At 34.3% G+C, this 17,331-nt stretch overlaps 1 protein-coding gene across 1 annotated transcript; it reads left to right on the top strand.

Annotated features, from left to right (window-relative positions):
* Nucleotides 1–75: 75 nt before the first annotated feature.
* Nucleotides 76–15,892, top strand: LOC132546459 (xaa-Pro dipeptidase-like). The gene is made up of 15 exons (XM_060210171.1): nt 76–159; nt 2,210–2,387; nt 3,160–3,287; nt 4,811–4,874; nt 5,740–5,787; nt 7,797–7,858; nt 8,254–8,298; nt 9,544–9,619; nt 11,074–11,120; nt 11,577–11,645; nt 12,037–12,114; nt 12,464–12,612; nt 13,205–13,389; nt 14,269–14,376; nt 15,110–15,892. The coding sequence occupies exons 1-15, from the start codon at nt 140–142 to the stop codon at nt 15,344–15,346; spliced, it is 1,494 nt and encodes a 497-aa protein (XP_060066154.1). The 5' UTR covers nt 76–139; the 3' UTR covers nt 15,347–15,892.
* Nucleotides 15,893–17,331: the final 1,439 nt, after the last annotated feature.

Below are 17,331 nucleotides of genomic sequence, written 5' to 3'. Positions count from 1 at the left end.
GACTTTCTTCACATCTACGACGTTGCACGTGTTGGTGGTTTGCAAAGCGTGTCTATGACAGGATTGTGGGAACACCACCCTCACCTCGTCTGTCATCTGACTTCTTCGACACGACATCCTCCTACTCTTACTTCTCCTGATGGCTGCATACAGGGCACAGTAAGTAATATTATTATGAATGAGTAGATAAGGAATTTGTTTTTTCTTCGCTTGCAGTATTGGATTATTTGTTACAGTGTGTTTTTTTTTTACATAATACAACTTTACTTTCACTTAACAGTGAAATGGTAATGGAGATAACGTGACGCTACACAAATTGGAACACTTTTTTAAGAGAATTGTAAAAACTAAATCTACTGGGTGTTTGATTCCTGTTTTTTCTTGTCATTTCACTTGTAAATATCCTCAGCTTTCATTTCTTGCTTTGTTTACACGTCATCAGCGCTCGTCTCTATAAATAAAACGCAACAATATAATGCATGCAAGGTTCACAGGTTCAGCAATGCGTTTTCAGTAGAAAGGGGTACCCAAAAATGGAATGCCTCCAAAATTCTGATTGTTTATAGAAATATCTGACATAATCTTGATCATTTTATGAAAGTTCACTAACTTCCCAGTCAAGTATCTCTCAAAAATGTAATTTCCAACAATGCTTTTTCATTGATTAAAAAGCATAATAGAATTTTGTGTTGTTGCATGACAGCATTTCCGGGGATTTTTCTTATAGTTTCATATTTTAGCCCACCATGATCAGATGATGGGTTATTCAAATTATTGTATCGCTTTTTCCTGAGAAGTACTGAATGGATCTTTCACAAATTCCATATGTAGATTCCCCTTGATCTGTCGTTGTGACCATTTGATTTTGGGTCTGATCAGAAACACAAAATGACAGACAGGTGGCCATCTTGAATTTTGACTTTGAAAGATTGTTATCGCTATTAATTCATGAGATCTATTGCATGGATCTCTCAAATTTCACATGTAAGATCCCCTTGGTCCGTAGTTGTGCCCTTTTGATTTTGGGACTGATCAGAAAATGAGAATGGAGAAAAAGGTGCCTGGTGGCCATCTTTGAATTTGTCAATTCAAGTTTGCTATGGCTCTTTCTTGAGAAGTACGGGATGGACCTCCCTCAAATTTTATGTGTAGGTTCCCCTTGCTCCCTAGTTTTGATTTTGAAAAAAAACAATTGCCATCAGGGATTTCAACAATGAATGTGTGTTATCCTGATTTCTTGATAAGTACTGGATGGATCTCTTTCAAATTTCATATGTAGTTACATCTCTAGTTGTAATCGTTTTCTTTTTTGACTGATCAGAAAAATAGAAAAGCTTCTAGGTGGCCATCTTGGATTTGGCATTTAAATACATATGAAACTTCGTTTAATGTGATTTATAAATGTTCCAGAAATAGTTATGTGCCTTAATTATGTTGTTTGATTGAAATATTATTGATTGACCTCAAATGTTCAGTAGAGGGTAAATAGGTCATAGATGCATTAATTTGTTGCTATTTATAGCACATCATTTAAGAAAATGGACACTGGTCCAGGGGTCAGAGGCCTGCGGACATTATTGATGAGAAAAGTCTGTACAATCTACTTAAATTTTAACGTTTTTCCAAACATTTTCATTGGAATGTAAATTTCTTTTTGAGGAGATTAGAGATAGCTAATTATTTGTTTCTCTGATATAGCAGAAGTCGTAATAAAATAATCATTTTAAAGATCATTATCACTATAATTGCAAATGAATGTTCAAATTTCTTATCATTAAGAGGAAAAACAGAGAAGAGAACATTAGGGAAAAGATCCAACTTTTTATGAAGAAATAAAGATAAAACAATAGTAGGTGTCAACTAATAAAAGTTTTAAATAGGGATGATAGGCAACATAGACAACATGAGGTGAGAAAAATGGCAGAATAATTCATAAATACCTTATTTTATGTTTAAAATAGTTTTTATTCACATAGCAAAATAAAAATTTTGCTTTAAATAGTTGAGAAGTATTCCATTTTTGGTAGCATTCCATTTTGGTTATTGTCACATTAAAACTCAGGACCCTGATATGTTACAGATGTATGATCAAGCCTGGTATATATGAAACAGAATAGAGATGAACTGGAACTGAGATCAGACCTGTCCTTCCTAAAACACTGATAGTGCAGTTTGGGACAAATTTCTTATTTACAATTGCTATTTGCAGGCCAGCATTTTGTAGAGGAGTGCATACCTTGGCTGTTTCATCAGACCTGTTCAAAATAAACAGAAGAAGACTGTGTGAAAGGCTAAGAGACAAAGTTCCCAAAGGAGCAATTGTACTTCTTCAGGGTGGAGAATCAGAAACACGCCACTCATCAGACCATGAACCTGTATTCAGACAGGTATATTTAACAATATATATCGGTTTAAACATATATTAATACAAAGATTTCATTTGAGATATTTTTTATTATGATAATTACACACATTCAAATGTAAAATATGAAAGTAAATGAAAATTAAATTAAATTCACTTTTTTTTTTATTATATTGAATACTTTCAATTATACAAATGTATTGTATGTTTCATGTGTAATTATATGAATTTTGGAGACAAATTGAAAAGCTATATTTAAAAGATGCCCTGACATCAAAAACCTGTTGAATCAAAATTAAATTTTTACATGATTTATGTGCCTAATGAGCTGTTGTATTTGTGGTCGACATGTGCCTATGCTGGTACGTCATGAATTAAGACTTTTTGTAACTAACTGTGCCATTGTTCCCAAGTAAATCATTAAGATAGAACAATGACAATATTTCACTGCCTCCATTTGCCGTCAAGCTTTTCACTATACCATCTACTATTGATATACTGAAACGAAGGGAAGTAACTCTAGGAACTCAGAATGACTGACAGCATCCTTTTTGTGCAACTTACTAATACAAACAGTAGGGCCAACTGTATCAGTTAGAAAGTTTTCTGAGTGAAATACACATGTTTGAAACAGTCATCATGAACAAATCATTGTCCTAGTGCCCTGATGATGGCTTGCTAAGTAACTTAAATCAAACATGATGGTGATAGTAGAGCATACTGTCACAAAAATAGCTTCAGAAATTACTGTATTGATCTGTATGTTAATGAACATTATTGTGTTTAACTCTCATTAGGAGTCCTTCTTCCACTGGGCATTTGGAGTAGAGGAGCCAGACTTCTTTGGTGCTATAGATGTTGACACACAAAAAAGTATTCTGTTTCCTCCTAAGTTACCAGAGTCTTATGCTGTGTGGATGGGAAAGTAAGTTCAAAACTAGCTTCAAAGTTGATTACTGCATCGTGATTTGATTTGTATCAGTATTGATAACCATCGGTATATACCAAATATAAAGATGGAATAAGACAACATCTTTTGGTAAAACAATTAACAAAAGCAGAATGACAAGTACATATAATTGTACACTGATAGTTTTTTTGAAGTTGTTGGTCTCTTTGCTGCTGTTGAACTTGTACTAACTTGTCCAATAATTTCATCACTGCCCATAGATGATATGATCAATGGAAAGATGTAAGGAGGACAAGAATGTGGATGTATAGAGAGGGAAAATGAACGAGAGGGGTGGAGGAGGGAAAAGAATGTAGGGAAAGGAGATGAGAAAGGAAGGAACAAGGAGAGGGACAAGGAGAGAGAAAGATGAAGGAGATAGAGGGGTGGTGGAGGGGAAGGGAGATATATGTTTGGACTTAGAGGTGAAGTTTTAGAGTAGAAGGACTAAGTTGTGAGAAGGCGCTATAAATGGAAAAAAAGAAGTTTTTTGGGGGGACAATATTGGTGTAGTTGAATAGAGAGAGATGAAAGTAAAGAGAAAGATATAAGCAGGGACAGGGAGATATAGGAAGGAATAATTATGTATAGAACAGGAGAGGGAGATATACACAGGGACGGAAAGGTGCAGGTTGGAGGAGGGAGGATTAGGTGCATAGAGATGGATGTGGGTGGGTGAGTCTGGAAGAGGGGTTTAAGGCAGAGAGAGGGAAGTTAAGGTTGCAAGGGGAAGATGTAGGGGGTGTTGATGGAGAGAGGGAGATGTAAGTGGTAAAAGGGAGATACTTGTATTGGATTTATGTAGTGAGAAAGAGAGAGAGAGAGAGAGAGAGAAAAAAAAAAAAGGGAGATGTAGTCGGGAAGAGGGATATGTATAGGCAGGTATAGGGAGGTGAAAGAAGACAGACAGAAGATGATTCAGATAGAGAAGGAGTGTCTTGGACAGGGAGAGGGAGGTATAAGCACATTGAAAAAGGTGGAGGAGTAGAGAAGGAGAATTCAGATGGAGATAGAGAGGGGGAATTCAGATAGAGAAGGAGAGTCATGGACAGGGAGAGGGAGGTATAAACACATTGAAAAAGGTGGAGGAGTAGAGAAGGAGAATTAAGATGGAGATAGAGAGGGGGAATTCAGATAGAGAAGGAGAGTCATGGACAGGGAGAGGGAGGTATAAACACATTGAAAAAGGTGGAGGAGTAGAGAAGGAGAATTAAGATGGAGATAGAGAGGGGGAATTCAGATAGAGAAGGAGAGTCATGGACAGGAGAGGGAGGTATAAGCACATTGAAAATGGTGGAGGAGTAGAGAAGGAGAATTAAGATGGAGATAGAGAGGGGCAAGTGTAGATGAGTTTCAGATAAATAGCGGAAGGTGTATGTGGAGAGAGGGAGCTGTGGGAAGGGAGAGGAATTGAGAGGGATTAAATGTTAGTTAGAAGAAAGAATTTTGTCTTTTCCAAGTCACATATTTAAATATATTTTTTTGCAACTTCCTCAAAGACTCCTGGAACTTGAAGACTTCAGAGTGAGATATGATGTAGATGAAGCACAATGGACATGTGATGTAAGTAAAAACCTTCTACATTATCCACCTATTTATCAGGGGGAAATATAGACAAAAACAGATGTCTTATGTAGTTGCAAATAACATGTATTACACTTGTATGTAGAATGTTTATATGATGCCAATGTATATTTGTGTTGAAGCCATTTTTATGGATGGAAGCAATGAAATGGCTTCACTATACATAACAATGTGTTAATGTTTTAAGACAGTTAAGACATAGAATAAAGATTACCTTGGATATGAGTAGTTTTGGGTATTAAACATCTGTTTAAGACAGATCATCATGATTATGGAAGCTTGTTGTATAATTATATTTATGTATGATAAACTGAAGTGCAACTTACAGTAAACTGTAGTAAAGGAGGGATTAAGAATCTGCAAAAAATGTTGGGATGGCCATGTTAAGTCCAGTTTACTGTCAACTAAAGGCAGAAATCATAATTGAATCCTTGTGCCAAGTTGCTGTTCCTTGTATATAAAACAGGTTTGTTGATAACAACAGTTGTAATCATTAAGCGGAAAAGTATTAAGACTTTTAGTCATGCTTTGTAATTCTTTTGCACCCAAGACAAAAAACAACTCCCAATTCATAATATGATTTAATAATGTGTTTTACCTGAACATATTATCTTGGTGTTAAGAAGTCATTAACAAGTTATCTAGTTACCTGTATACGAGGGGGTAATACTTCTGAATTCAGTATTCCAAAAGCTTGCCATCCCTACAATCCAGTCAATTTGTTACGGGACAGACTTCTTCACTTTAACAAAATGCCTTTGTGGACTGACTGTTCCCATGGTAGATAAACTATCACCTTGTTATTAATTATCTACTTTGTAAACATTTATTTTGTGTTTTCCAGATTGCTCAAGTTCTCGGGGCTAAAGGACCTTCAGTAATTCTTACTTTGGTAATGTATAATACTACTATATCATTGTATTTTTATGTTCCCCAAAGGGAGAGCATAATGTCACCACTTTCTCCTTCCGTCCGTTTGTCCACCCATTTGTCTATCTCTTTGTCCATCTGTCATAATTTTGTCCGGATCATGACACAAAAACTGTAAAAGGGAGCAACATGAAACTTTATAGGTTGATAGATCTGAACAAGGAGAAGTGCAGTGCTCCATCACTCTCTTTTGCATAATTTAGGAGTTAATGCCCTTTGTTATTTTTCTTACTTGAATTTTGTTTGGAGCATTACACTAAAACTATAAGAGGTATCAACATGAAACTTAATAGGCAGATAGATCTGAACAAGGAGAAGTGCAGTGCTCCATCACTTTCTTTTGTATAATTTAGGAGTTAATGCCCTTTGTTAATTTTCTTACTGGAATTTTGTTTGGAGCATTACACTAAAACTATAAGAGGTATCAACATGAAACTTAATAGGCAGATAGATCTGAACAAGAAGGAGGGCAGTCCACAAGAATCACAACTCTCTGTTTTCCCTTTGTTTTTTATTTCATAAATTTTGTCCCATTCAGGGAGTATAACCCATCTCTGATGGCCCTTGTTTCTTCTGCTGCTTTGTATTACAAAGGGGTATGGATACAGACAGTGGTTACTATACTATATTATAAAGAATTTGTATTACAGAGGGGTATGGATACAGACAGTGGTTACTATACTATTTATATAGAATTTGTATTACAGAGGGGTATGGATACAGACAGTGGTTACTATACTATATTATAAAGAATTTGTATTACAGAGGGGTATGGATACAGACAGTGGTTACTATACTATTTATATAGAATTTGTATTACAGAGGGGTATGGATACAGACAGTGGTTACTATACTATTTATATAGAATTTGTAAAGAATTTACTATACTATATCATAAAGAATTTGTATTACAAAGGGGTATGGATACAGACAGTTGTTACTATACTATATTATAAAGAATTTGTATTACAGAGGGGTATGGATACAGACAGTGGTTACTATACTATTTATATAGAATTTGTATTACAGAGAGGTATGGATACAGACAGCGGTTACTGAATTTGTATTACAAAGGGGTATGGATACAGTGGTTACTATACTATTTATATAGAATTTGTATTACAGAGGGGTATGGATACAGACAGTGGTTACTATACTATTTATATAGAATTTGTATTACAGAGGGGTATGGATACAGACAGTGGTTACTATACTATTTATATAGAATTTGTATTACAGAGGGGTATGGATACAGACAGTGGTTACTATACTATTTATATAGAATTTGTATTACAGAGGGGTATGGATACAGACAGTGGTTACTATACTATTTATATAGAATTTGTATTACAGAGGGGTATGGATACAGACAGTGGTTACTATACTATTTATATAGAATTTGTATTACAGAGAGGTATGGATACAGACAGTGGTTACTATACTATTTATATAGAATTTGTATTACAGAGGGGTATGGATACAGACAGTGGTTACTATACTATTTATATAGAATTTGTATTACAGAGGGGTATGGATACAGACAGTGGTTACTATACTATTTATATAGAATTTGTATTACAGCGGGGTATGGATACAGACAGTTGTTACTATACTATATCATAAAGAATTTGTATTACAGAGAGGTATGGATACAGACAGTGGTTACTATACTATATTATAAAGAATTTGTATTACAGAGGGGTATGGATACAGACAGTGGTTACTATACTATTTATATAGAATTTGTATTACAGAGAGGTATGGATACAGACAGTTGTTACTATACTATATTATAAAGAATTTGTATTACAGAGAGGTATGGATACAGACAGTTGTTACTATACTATATTATAAAGAATTTGTAATTACAGATGGATTTGTATATACTATATCATAAAGAATTTGTATTACAGAGAGGTATGGATACAGACAGTTGTTACTATACTATATTATAAAGAATTTGTATTACAGAGGGGTATGGATACAGACAGTGGAAACTATACTAGAGAGGCAGCCTTTGATGGTATCAGTGAGTAAGTAGCCTTAATCAAACTCCTTGGTGGAAACTTTTGTATTACCATTGAAACTGTTTTGTGAGAGCATATAAATATCATTCTGAGATATCATATTAAAATTTTACTGTCTATTTTTTTGTGTTTTTGAGGTTTCATCTTCTTGTACCCATCAGATCTTTACTTTTTGACTTGAGCCTGCATTTTATTTCAGTAAAAAAATAAATAGATAAATAAATAAATAAGTGAATAAAACAAAATAAGGTGTAGAAAGGAAATATAATTCAGTTAGTATTATTTATAAAAGTCATTTTACAATCTACAGGAGTAAAGTCTAAATTTTATCATCATCTCAGTTTGAATGGAATTTTTGTTGCATATAAGATAATTGTCCATTTTCCTTTTCTTACACACAGGTTTACATTGGACAACACAAAACTTCATCCACAAATAATGGAATGGTATGTTGGTATTGTGGCTCCTGAAGTTCGTTTTTCTTCCATCTTTATCACTAATTGTCTGCTGTATACAAACTTTCTCATTTTAACTTCTTCTAAAGCTGCTACAGTATGGTTCAAGTTGAACTTGAGAGAAATTATCCTGAGATGGTCTATAGTAATTGTTTGTACTTTTAAGGTCAGTCCAAAAATCCACCAACATCGCCCTTATTGTCACACCTTGAAAAACACATTTTAAACTTTTCAGATTTAACTGGTGCCATTGAACAGAAAATTTGTAGGAATGTTAAGAAAAGGAAGCCAAGAAAGTGTAGTTATTTTCAGCCTCAGCAAAACTTAAGGAGACATGGAGGCCATTTTATAACAGGATTGTGCAATTATGATTTTCCTGAACAAGACTTACTTAAAACTTCTCAAATCACACCAATTGGATTTTGCCCAAACTTTCCAGAGATAGCTCTGACCAAGTGCTGTAATTTTTTGGTGTTGGTCTGAAATCCAATATGACTGTTATCTTGACAAAAAACTTTTAACATTCTGCTCTAATTACAGTAGTGCCTTTGTGTTGAATTTTGTGTGAATGTTGAGAAACTGAAATGAAAAGTGTTGTTTTTTTGTAATGTTTAGTGTTAAAATATTCAAAATTGTTTTAAATCATAGAATTATCGTTCCCAATACCAAAACTGCTATTGTATCATAAAATACTTTTTGAACAGTAAGGACCATGGACTTCTTCAAGGTGATTACAATTATAGTGATATTAAGTGTTCCCCACACAAAAGTACAGTTGAAACTTGTCTTGAAATCGCTTGAGTCAAATTGCAATTGCGTCAAAATAATTAAGGCCCGATTTTTTCCCATCTATATCTTTGTAATTTTAGTTTGGATGACTCAAATTTCACTGTGTCGAAGTTTTGTTTGAGTTGAGGTGTATGTCATATTAATTTTCAAATGGACATGATGGTGAATGTAAGTGAAGAAAAACACTGTTTCAAGAAAATGTGATATTAACGAAAATTAAATTGAATTAGTTTTATAGTATAAAATGGGACTATTACAGATGTGTCTCTAATGTCTTTATATCTTCATAAATACAACAAAAGCACTGCCCATTCCCTATATATAGACAACAAGGATTACCATTGGGTACTTGTACACAGACATGTATATGTAAACAGATATTAGTTTCTGGCTAGATTTGTATTTAAACTTTCTACTATTAAATATTACCTTTAATCCCCTCAATAGCCGTGTGTTGAAGACAGACGAGGAGTTAGAGGTGTTACGTTACAGCAACCAACTCAGCAGTGAGGCTCACAAGGAGGTAATGTTTTAAACATATTACTCTCACCCTTGCCATTCTAGGGATGATCTATTTCTGATTCTATCAATATTTCTTTGGGTCAGGAAGACACTCATAATTGTTTGTTTGGATTAGGATTGCCAAGGTTGTTACTAAAACACCTAAGTAGTGGTAAGCATATGTAATGTTGCTTTGTCCCTGGTCTTCAGATTATTATTATCATTTAGATTTAATACTGTAAAATTATTTATTTTTGTTTGGTCTAAATTTTTTGTTTTTTAGCTCACCTGGCCGTAATACCACGGCATCCATTGTATATATATTGCATCTATTCATGAACAACTGAGCAGATTTAAAACAAATTTGTTGAAAGGGGAACCATTATTTGTGTAAATGCAGGGTTTGGTCCCCGAGGGCCTGAGGGATGGGGTCCAATAGGGAAAATCAAACAATTTCTGTAAACTCTATCTTCTTCAGGAATTACAGAATATTGACCATTTTGCACCATCAACATCAATTCATTTGGATATTTGACCCTTTGAAACAATTGTGATCCCCACTGAATAACTATTAGCATTGCTGAGCATCAGGAGATAAACAACCGTAACTGATAATTTGTCCTGGGTTCTAGTCCCACCCCAGGAAAGATTACATTGTATATCTTCGAAGCAGTTAATATTACCATCCCATGACTTAATAGCATTGCTGGACATCAAGAGTTTAACAATTGATCTCTGTCCCCACCCATAGTTAATTTGAAGCTGTATAGGGGTAGAGGCTCATCAGGGAAAATATTTTCCTTCTAAAGAAATGTAAAGATTTGCATTAATAACTTGAATATCCAGATGAGCGATACAGGACCTCTGGGCCTCTTGTTAAAAATAACAGTTTTGTTAGCACTTGGTTTAAATACATGTATAAGTAGTATTCACAAAATCGGTTCATGATCAAAATTAATTTTATTATTTTTTCAATTTTTACCCATTTATCATTTTTTGTTAGAACAACACACATGAAATTAACGAAAGTGAAAAACTTACAAAAATCATAATGATTTTACCATTGATGTTTCAATTAATGGGCTCAACTACTGGTAGTCCACTTTTCCTTAACCAGAGAGTCAGATATCCCTGTGTGCATGAATACCACAGTCAATTTTATTGAAATCAGATAACCTATTTCTTTTCAGTATTACTTCATTACATTAAACACCAAACATGTATATAGTATAAAGTGAAATGAGAGGTTTGATTTAATGAGATTTTTATATAGTAACACTTTAAAGATATCTATATGTTGAAGTAAGATCAGGGATATATGTGTTAGATATGAAAACATCATCGAGCATTGCTTGAGGTGCTTTCACACTGGTCCTGTAACTAATGGTGATGTATATTTGGTTTAAATACTTATCATTTACCTGTAAGTTATCTGTAAATGTTAAGATTTCATCAGAGGATCTTCTGAATTTATAGGTGATGAAAAGTATCCGGCCAGGAATGTATGAATACCAGCTGGAAAGGTATGATAATCTGACATTTATCTGGAACATTGTGACATTTCATACTAAATCATTCTTGTGATGTATTTTCTCTACGAGGTAAAAATTCAGAATTAAAAATTCAAAGATCCATAAGTTATATCTTTATTCTAATTCTGTTTCTAGCAGTTTCCTGTGTTTATGATTTTAACATCTTGTTCATATGTACTTGCATTCACACAAATGTTTAGTAACAAGAATATTTATATTACTATAATGTTGCACTTGCTTTCATTGGTTCAAATATTCCCAATATCATCAAAACTTTATGACAAAGAAGATGTACATGTATTTTTCATAGAAGTCAAGGAATGATTCTCCCTGCACATTTAATTTTCCACATATATCCTTTTTCCAATATTATTTTTCGCAGAAATGAAAGCCTTTATGGTCAATCATTACATTCTAGGTGATAAAAAAACTTTTTCTGTATTACAGCATATTTCGCCATTACTGTTACTTCAATGGTGGTGCCCGGAACCTGGCTTATACATGTATCTGTGGAACGTAAGTGGTTATTTGTCTGCCTTTACTTTCAGCATCTTTCCGCTACTTTAATTGGGGTACAAGGCACTTAGCGTAGCGTGGGGGCATGGGCTTTGTGGATCGTAAGTACATGTACATTTGTTATATACATAGGCATGAATGTAAAAATCTACGGTCATAAAATTATAAAGTTTATGCTTTAGCATATACCATATTGCCAGATATTTCCGTGCATCAAAATTTTCATGATTTTTATATTAACAAGAAAATACAATTTAAAGGGACTCAGATTTTATGATCATAATATTTAATATATTTAATATTTCTATATAGTTACATATAACAGGTTACAATGATAAGTGATATATGTATCTATATTCCAGTTTATGTATAATTAATTATCTATTTATAGAGGTGACAATGGGTCAGTACTGCACTATGGCCATGCTGGGGCTCCAAACTCCAAACAGGTCAACAATGGAGACATGTGGTATGTATCAATTTTACTCCTTAACAGTTAAAAAAATGTTTGGTTGGAATTGAGGAAAGGGACACCTCGATTTAAAGTGGACAAAACATATTGATTACAAATATTGTTTTTCATTACTGGGTTAATAGTTTGCATTGACAAATTCTGACAGAAGTTTGACAGCTCTTTAAATGTATATAATTTTGTTTTATTGTCTTGCATTCATGTGCCAATAACCATTTCTGGCAATGAATACGTTGTCAGAATTGACATTTCTTAATGATCTGTGTTATTGCTAACAAAATTGATAAATTTTAACATGTCTCTAAATTACAGTTACAACCATATCTTTACCATTCTTTTATTGTAGTTTGTTTGATATGGGAAGTGAATACTGTTGCTATGCATCAGATATCACATGTTCTTACCCAGCCAATGGCAAGTTCTCACAGAAACAGCGTAACATCTATGAGGCTGTACTGAAGTCCAGTCGAGCTGTCATGGCAGCTTCAAAACCAGGTATATATTTGGGGGAGATGGAAATCTTGGCATTAAGATAAAACCTGGCAGGTATTATTGTTCGTAATGGAAATGTTGTAAAAGACAAACCTGTATGTTGAAGTTTAATACCAGCATGAGAGTATTTAAAACAACATATTTCATGTTGATCTCTTTGATGGAAGTCTTTGTGGCAAGCTTGCTTTCCATCAAAGCAGGGATGGGGCCATGCAAGTTTTATCAACATTCTTGATTTTCTTTTTGCAACCACCTGATGGTGAAGACAGCATTACAGACGTCTGTCATATTTTGTTCCATCTTGAGTCTAGCTTGCAACTTCATATCGGAAGGAATTTTGACGAAACTCTGTACAAAGGTCAACTGTATCAATTTGTACCTTTTATGAGTTGACAAGGTCAGTGTCATGGTCACCATTTATAGAAATCATCAACCAGTTCTGAGGTATTGCTATAGTGACTTCATTTCTTAAAAGAATTTTAACAATTTTTATAAAAAGGCTCAATAACATCATACTTAAATTAGTTCATATTTCAAGGTCACTGTTACTATCTATAGAAATTCATCTAGCAATGAATCTTGATATCATGAACAGGTGTATCGTGGGTTGACATGCATCTGCTGGCAGACCGAACTCACTTGGAGGAATTGAAGAAGCTTGGACTTGTACAGGGTGATGTTGATGAAATGATGAAAGTGAGGCTGGGAGCAGTGTTCATGCCACATGGACTTGGACACTTCATGGGGATTGACACACATGATGTAGGAGGTTACCCCGAGGTGAGAAGTTGCTAGCCAGAGATGTAGGAGGATGTTGATATTTTCCCGAGTATGTTCCTGGTTATTTGTGTCAACAATACATATACTGAATAAAAAGGATATATTGTTAGCAGTTAGCAATCACTTTGAAAACAGAAAATGCACAAACAACATGTACACCCTCTATTGGAGATGTTCTAATTTTTAAAAGTTGCTTAACATTGTTTCATTCTATAAGATCAGAGAGATGTTTTATTAAAACAGTGATTGGGATTGTTATTCACAGTAATGCATTAATATATTTGATTCCATCATATCTTCCTTTGTGTGCTTTATTCTTGATACTTTCTGAAGCAAACCTTAGTTTAACAGTTATGTAAAGCATGGCCATTTTCATTTAATCATTTTCACAAGTTGACCTAGGTTTGTTTATCTCAAAAACTACAGACAAACCTTCTTTTCTTGCTTTCTAATGAGTTTCAGCTAAGCCTTTCGATGTCTGTGTTAAAATATGCAGACTAATATTGCTTTATCCCCGAAATATTATACATAAATTGCCGAAGAATCGCCTTGTCCACATCAATAAGCAGGCAACAACTGACTTTGGCCTAAGGATACGTGGATTGATTCAAATAATGAAATAGCCAATCAGCAGCATATATACATCAATACGTATTTACGTGACTGTAAATCTTTACACAACAATGGCCTGCATTGCACCACTGTACATATCAGCAGACAGTTTCCTCAGGAACTCTCTTTTGGGCATAGAGATATTGTACTGATATACACTGAATATATTACATCATTAATACAGAAGGGTATCTGTAATTTTTTATTCCCCTGTAGTTACTTACCTGGTTGGTATTTATTTCTACAAAGCTCCTTTTATGCTTCCAGGGTACAGAAAGAATTGACCAGCCTGGCCTGCGGTCACTTCGGACAGTACGTAGGCTTGAGCACCGTATGGTGATCACAGTAGAACCCGGAATCTATTTCATTGATGTGGTAAGACAGCTTCAGGGTACTAGCTAACAAACTGTGTACTTCATACAGCAATACAGTAAAAATACTACTATATGAAAATTTAGGGTAGGTCCAGGTTTAAAAGTTTCCTTTTGCAAATTCTTATTAAGAAAGAAATATCAGATCGAAAGTAATGCAAAATATATTTGTTTGAAAACATTGTCTTCATAGAATTTTTAGGATACAAATAAATATATACTATATAACCATTAATTTTTGCTGATATTGTAAGTACTCCCAATCAACAAATCTGTATGTCCACAAACGGTTAAAATTAGTGTAAGTAGATTTATTGAGTTACTTTTATCCACTAAGACAAGTTTTCATAAACTAGTCATCTCTTGAAAAAGCATAAAACATCCTATTTACAGTAGAAAACAAACATCATATAACACTGTGTGTCATCCAGAAGCCATATGGTTCATACCTGAAAAGAATTACAATGTTCATTGAACAATAACCTACACATGTATAATGCTGTTTAGTAAAACTATTCATCAATGCATGCTATTTATTTGTCCTTCAATAAGCCCACCCCTGACTTTGATTGATGTTTTAGAGCTCTGAGCTTACTGTAGGATGAATAGTCTAAAATCTTCTCATACAGAGAGCTTTTAGTGAGCAATGAATTCCATTAGCAGATGTTTGCTTGTATAATTGAGTTATGTAGCATTCTATTAAAAAGTATGAAGCTTTGAGTTGTTCCTTGTTACAGCTGATAGATGCTGCCTTAAACAATCCTGAGCAGGCAAGGTTTTTGGTGAGGGAGCAAATTGACCAATACCGAGGTTTTGGAGGGGTGAGGATTGAGGATGACATTACAATTACAGAGGATGGAATGGAGTGCCTTACATGTGTCCCTAGAACTGTGGAGGAGATTGAGGCTATCATGGAGGAAGGCCGTAACAGGCCTCAGGAGCCTCTCCCTCAAGAAACCAAGAAACAGGCTTGAGATTGGTTGAAATATTTCATTTAAATTGAAATGTTGAAATAAGTGACAGTTAGGGTTCATATATTCATCATGTCGGTAAGGAAGCCACCAGCCATTTAAAAATGACCAAGATTTTTTATGGGCAAACAATCAAGCAAATCAATAATTCATGTCTGTGAACACCAGGATTAAATATTGTGATTGGTTAAATGATGACATTCACATTTCTATTACTAATTCCTTAAAAACAGATTGTTTTCCAAATAAACATTTAAATTGAGTGTTATAGTGAAATATCAGTTCATTTATAGACTCGCTTCACGTGGAAGTACACATCTATATGTTTTATACTTACTTGGAAACTATTGTCAATGCATGATGTGGCTGGTTGTTTATGAATAAATTCTTAATTATGCTAAACAACGATGCCATATTTTGATTTTTTACATGTTATCTATCAAAGTATTGACTTCAAAGGTACTAGTCATTTTTCACATTGATACATTGTTTGTTAAAATGTCAAAGAAAAATGAATGAGTTCTCTTTAAATAAATGATAAACCAATTATATATGATTTCTTGCAATTGTTACAATGCGCATGTAAGCTCAACTTACACAATTTCTACACTAACTCTTCACCACATTTTTCATATCAAGGTAACTTGACTTACTGTAAATCACTTAAATTTCGAAAATACTTTACTTTGTGACGTTACCTTTTCAGACATATTCGCAAATAAGTAATTTCATGATTGCTGATCTAGAAATGATTTAAATTCGCGAATGATGAGCAAACAAATTATGCTCGAAAATATATTTTGCCAAAATAGACTATAATAGAATTCACCCCCTCCCCACAGGGAAAAAGTGAGAACTTTGGGCCATGAAATTAACAATTTTGGTAAAGTAACCATCCATGGTGTATGATTCTGCAAGATCTAGGTGATGAGAAAAGTTTTGAAATCTGAGTCAATTTGACTCCTTTAGGTCCCACCCATCAGGCCTTGGGGGTCAGACAGGATGAATATGGGCATACCATCTAACCACCATCCTTTGCTGATAATTTTCACCATGTTTGAAATATTTCCGATGGAAATTAAACAAATCATGCTCAAAGTAAAATAATCCCCTCCCTGCCTGGAAAAAGTCACGAAATTCACAATTTTAGTAAAGCACCTTAAGAAGCTTCCATCCATGAAGAGCATATGATTCTACCATTTCTGGGTGTTGAAAATTTGACTCCTTATGGCCCTGCCTCTCGGGCCCTTGTGGGGTGGGGGCCAAATATTTCACGATTTTGGTTCATCTTAGGTCAGGGATGGTTTCTGCAAAATTTCATTGAATCACTTCAGGGGTTTTTAAGAAGAAGTCGAAAATGTTAAATCTGTTTCTGACGCATGACGCTGGAGATTGTTACAATAGGTCACCATGAGACTTAGTCCAGTGGCCTAAAAATAAACGTGATTTTCCTATATAAACTATAGTAAACTGAACCTCCTCCCCTGGGGGTCATGAAATTCACAATTTTGGTAAAGTATCTGAAGGCCTTTTCATCAATGCAGATTACTTAATTCTACCATACCTGGGATTTGAGAAGATTTTAAAAATTTCAATCAATTTGAACTATTTTTGGCCCTGCCAAACAGCCCCTGGGGATCAGCCAAGGTCAATATGTGAATATGGGGACCATATAATTTACAATTTTGATGTGCTTTTAGCCATGTTTTTGTAAAATTTCATTGTAAACCAGTTCAGTTTTGCAGAAGTCAAAACTATTAAAAATTTACTAATACAATGTAGGACAAAGGGGGAATTACAATAGGTCACCCTGGGACTTTGTCTGAGGTGACTTAAAAACTAGTGTACAAGATATCTTATGAAACTCTCAACAGATGTAATTCATAATCACACCACAGCATTACACCTCTATGTATATGATTAGATTTTGGTGGTCATAGGTCAAGGTTGAAGGTCACTGATCAGACTCAAAATTAAACAGGCACAAC

Source organism: Ylistrum balloti, unplaced genomic scaffold (genome assembly GCF_031769215.1).
Source record: "Ylistrum balloti isolate Yb309-2 unplaced genomic scaffold, AGI_CSIRO_Ybal_v1 Utg369892, whole genome shotgun sequence".
NCBI classification, from domain to species: domain Eukaryota; kingdom Metazoa; phylum Mollusca; class Bivalvia; order Pectinida; family Pectinidae; genus Ylistrum; species Ylistrum balloti.
Note: the sequence above shows the minus strand (reverse complement) of the source record. Positions and strands in the feature narration are given on the sequence as shown.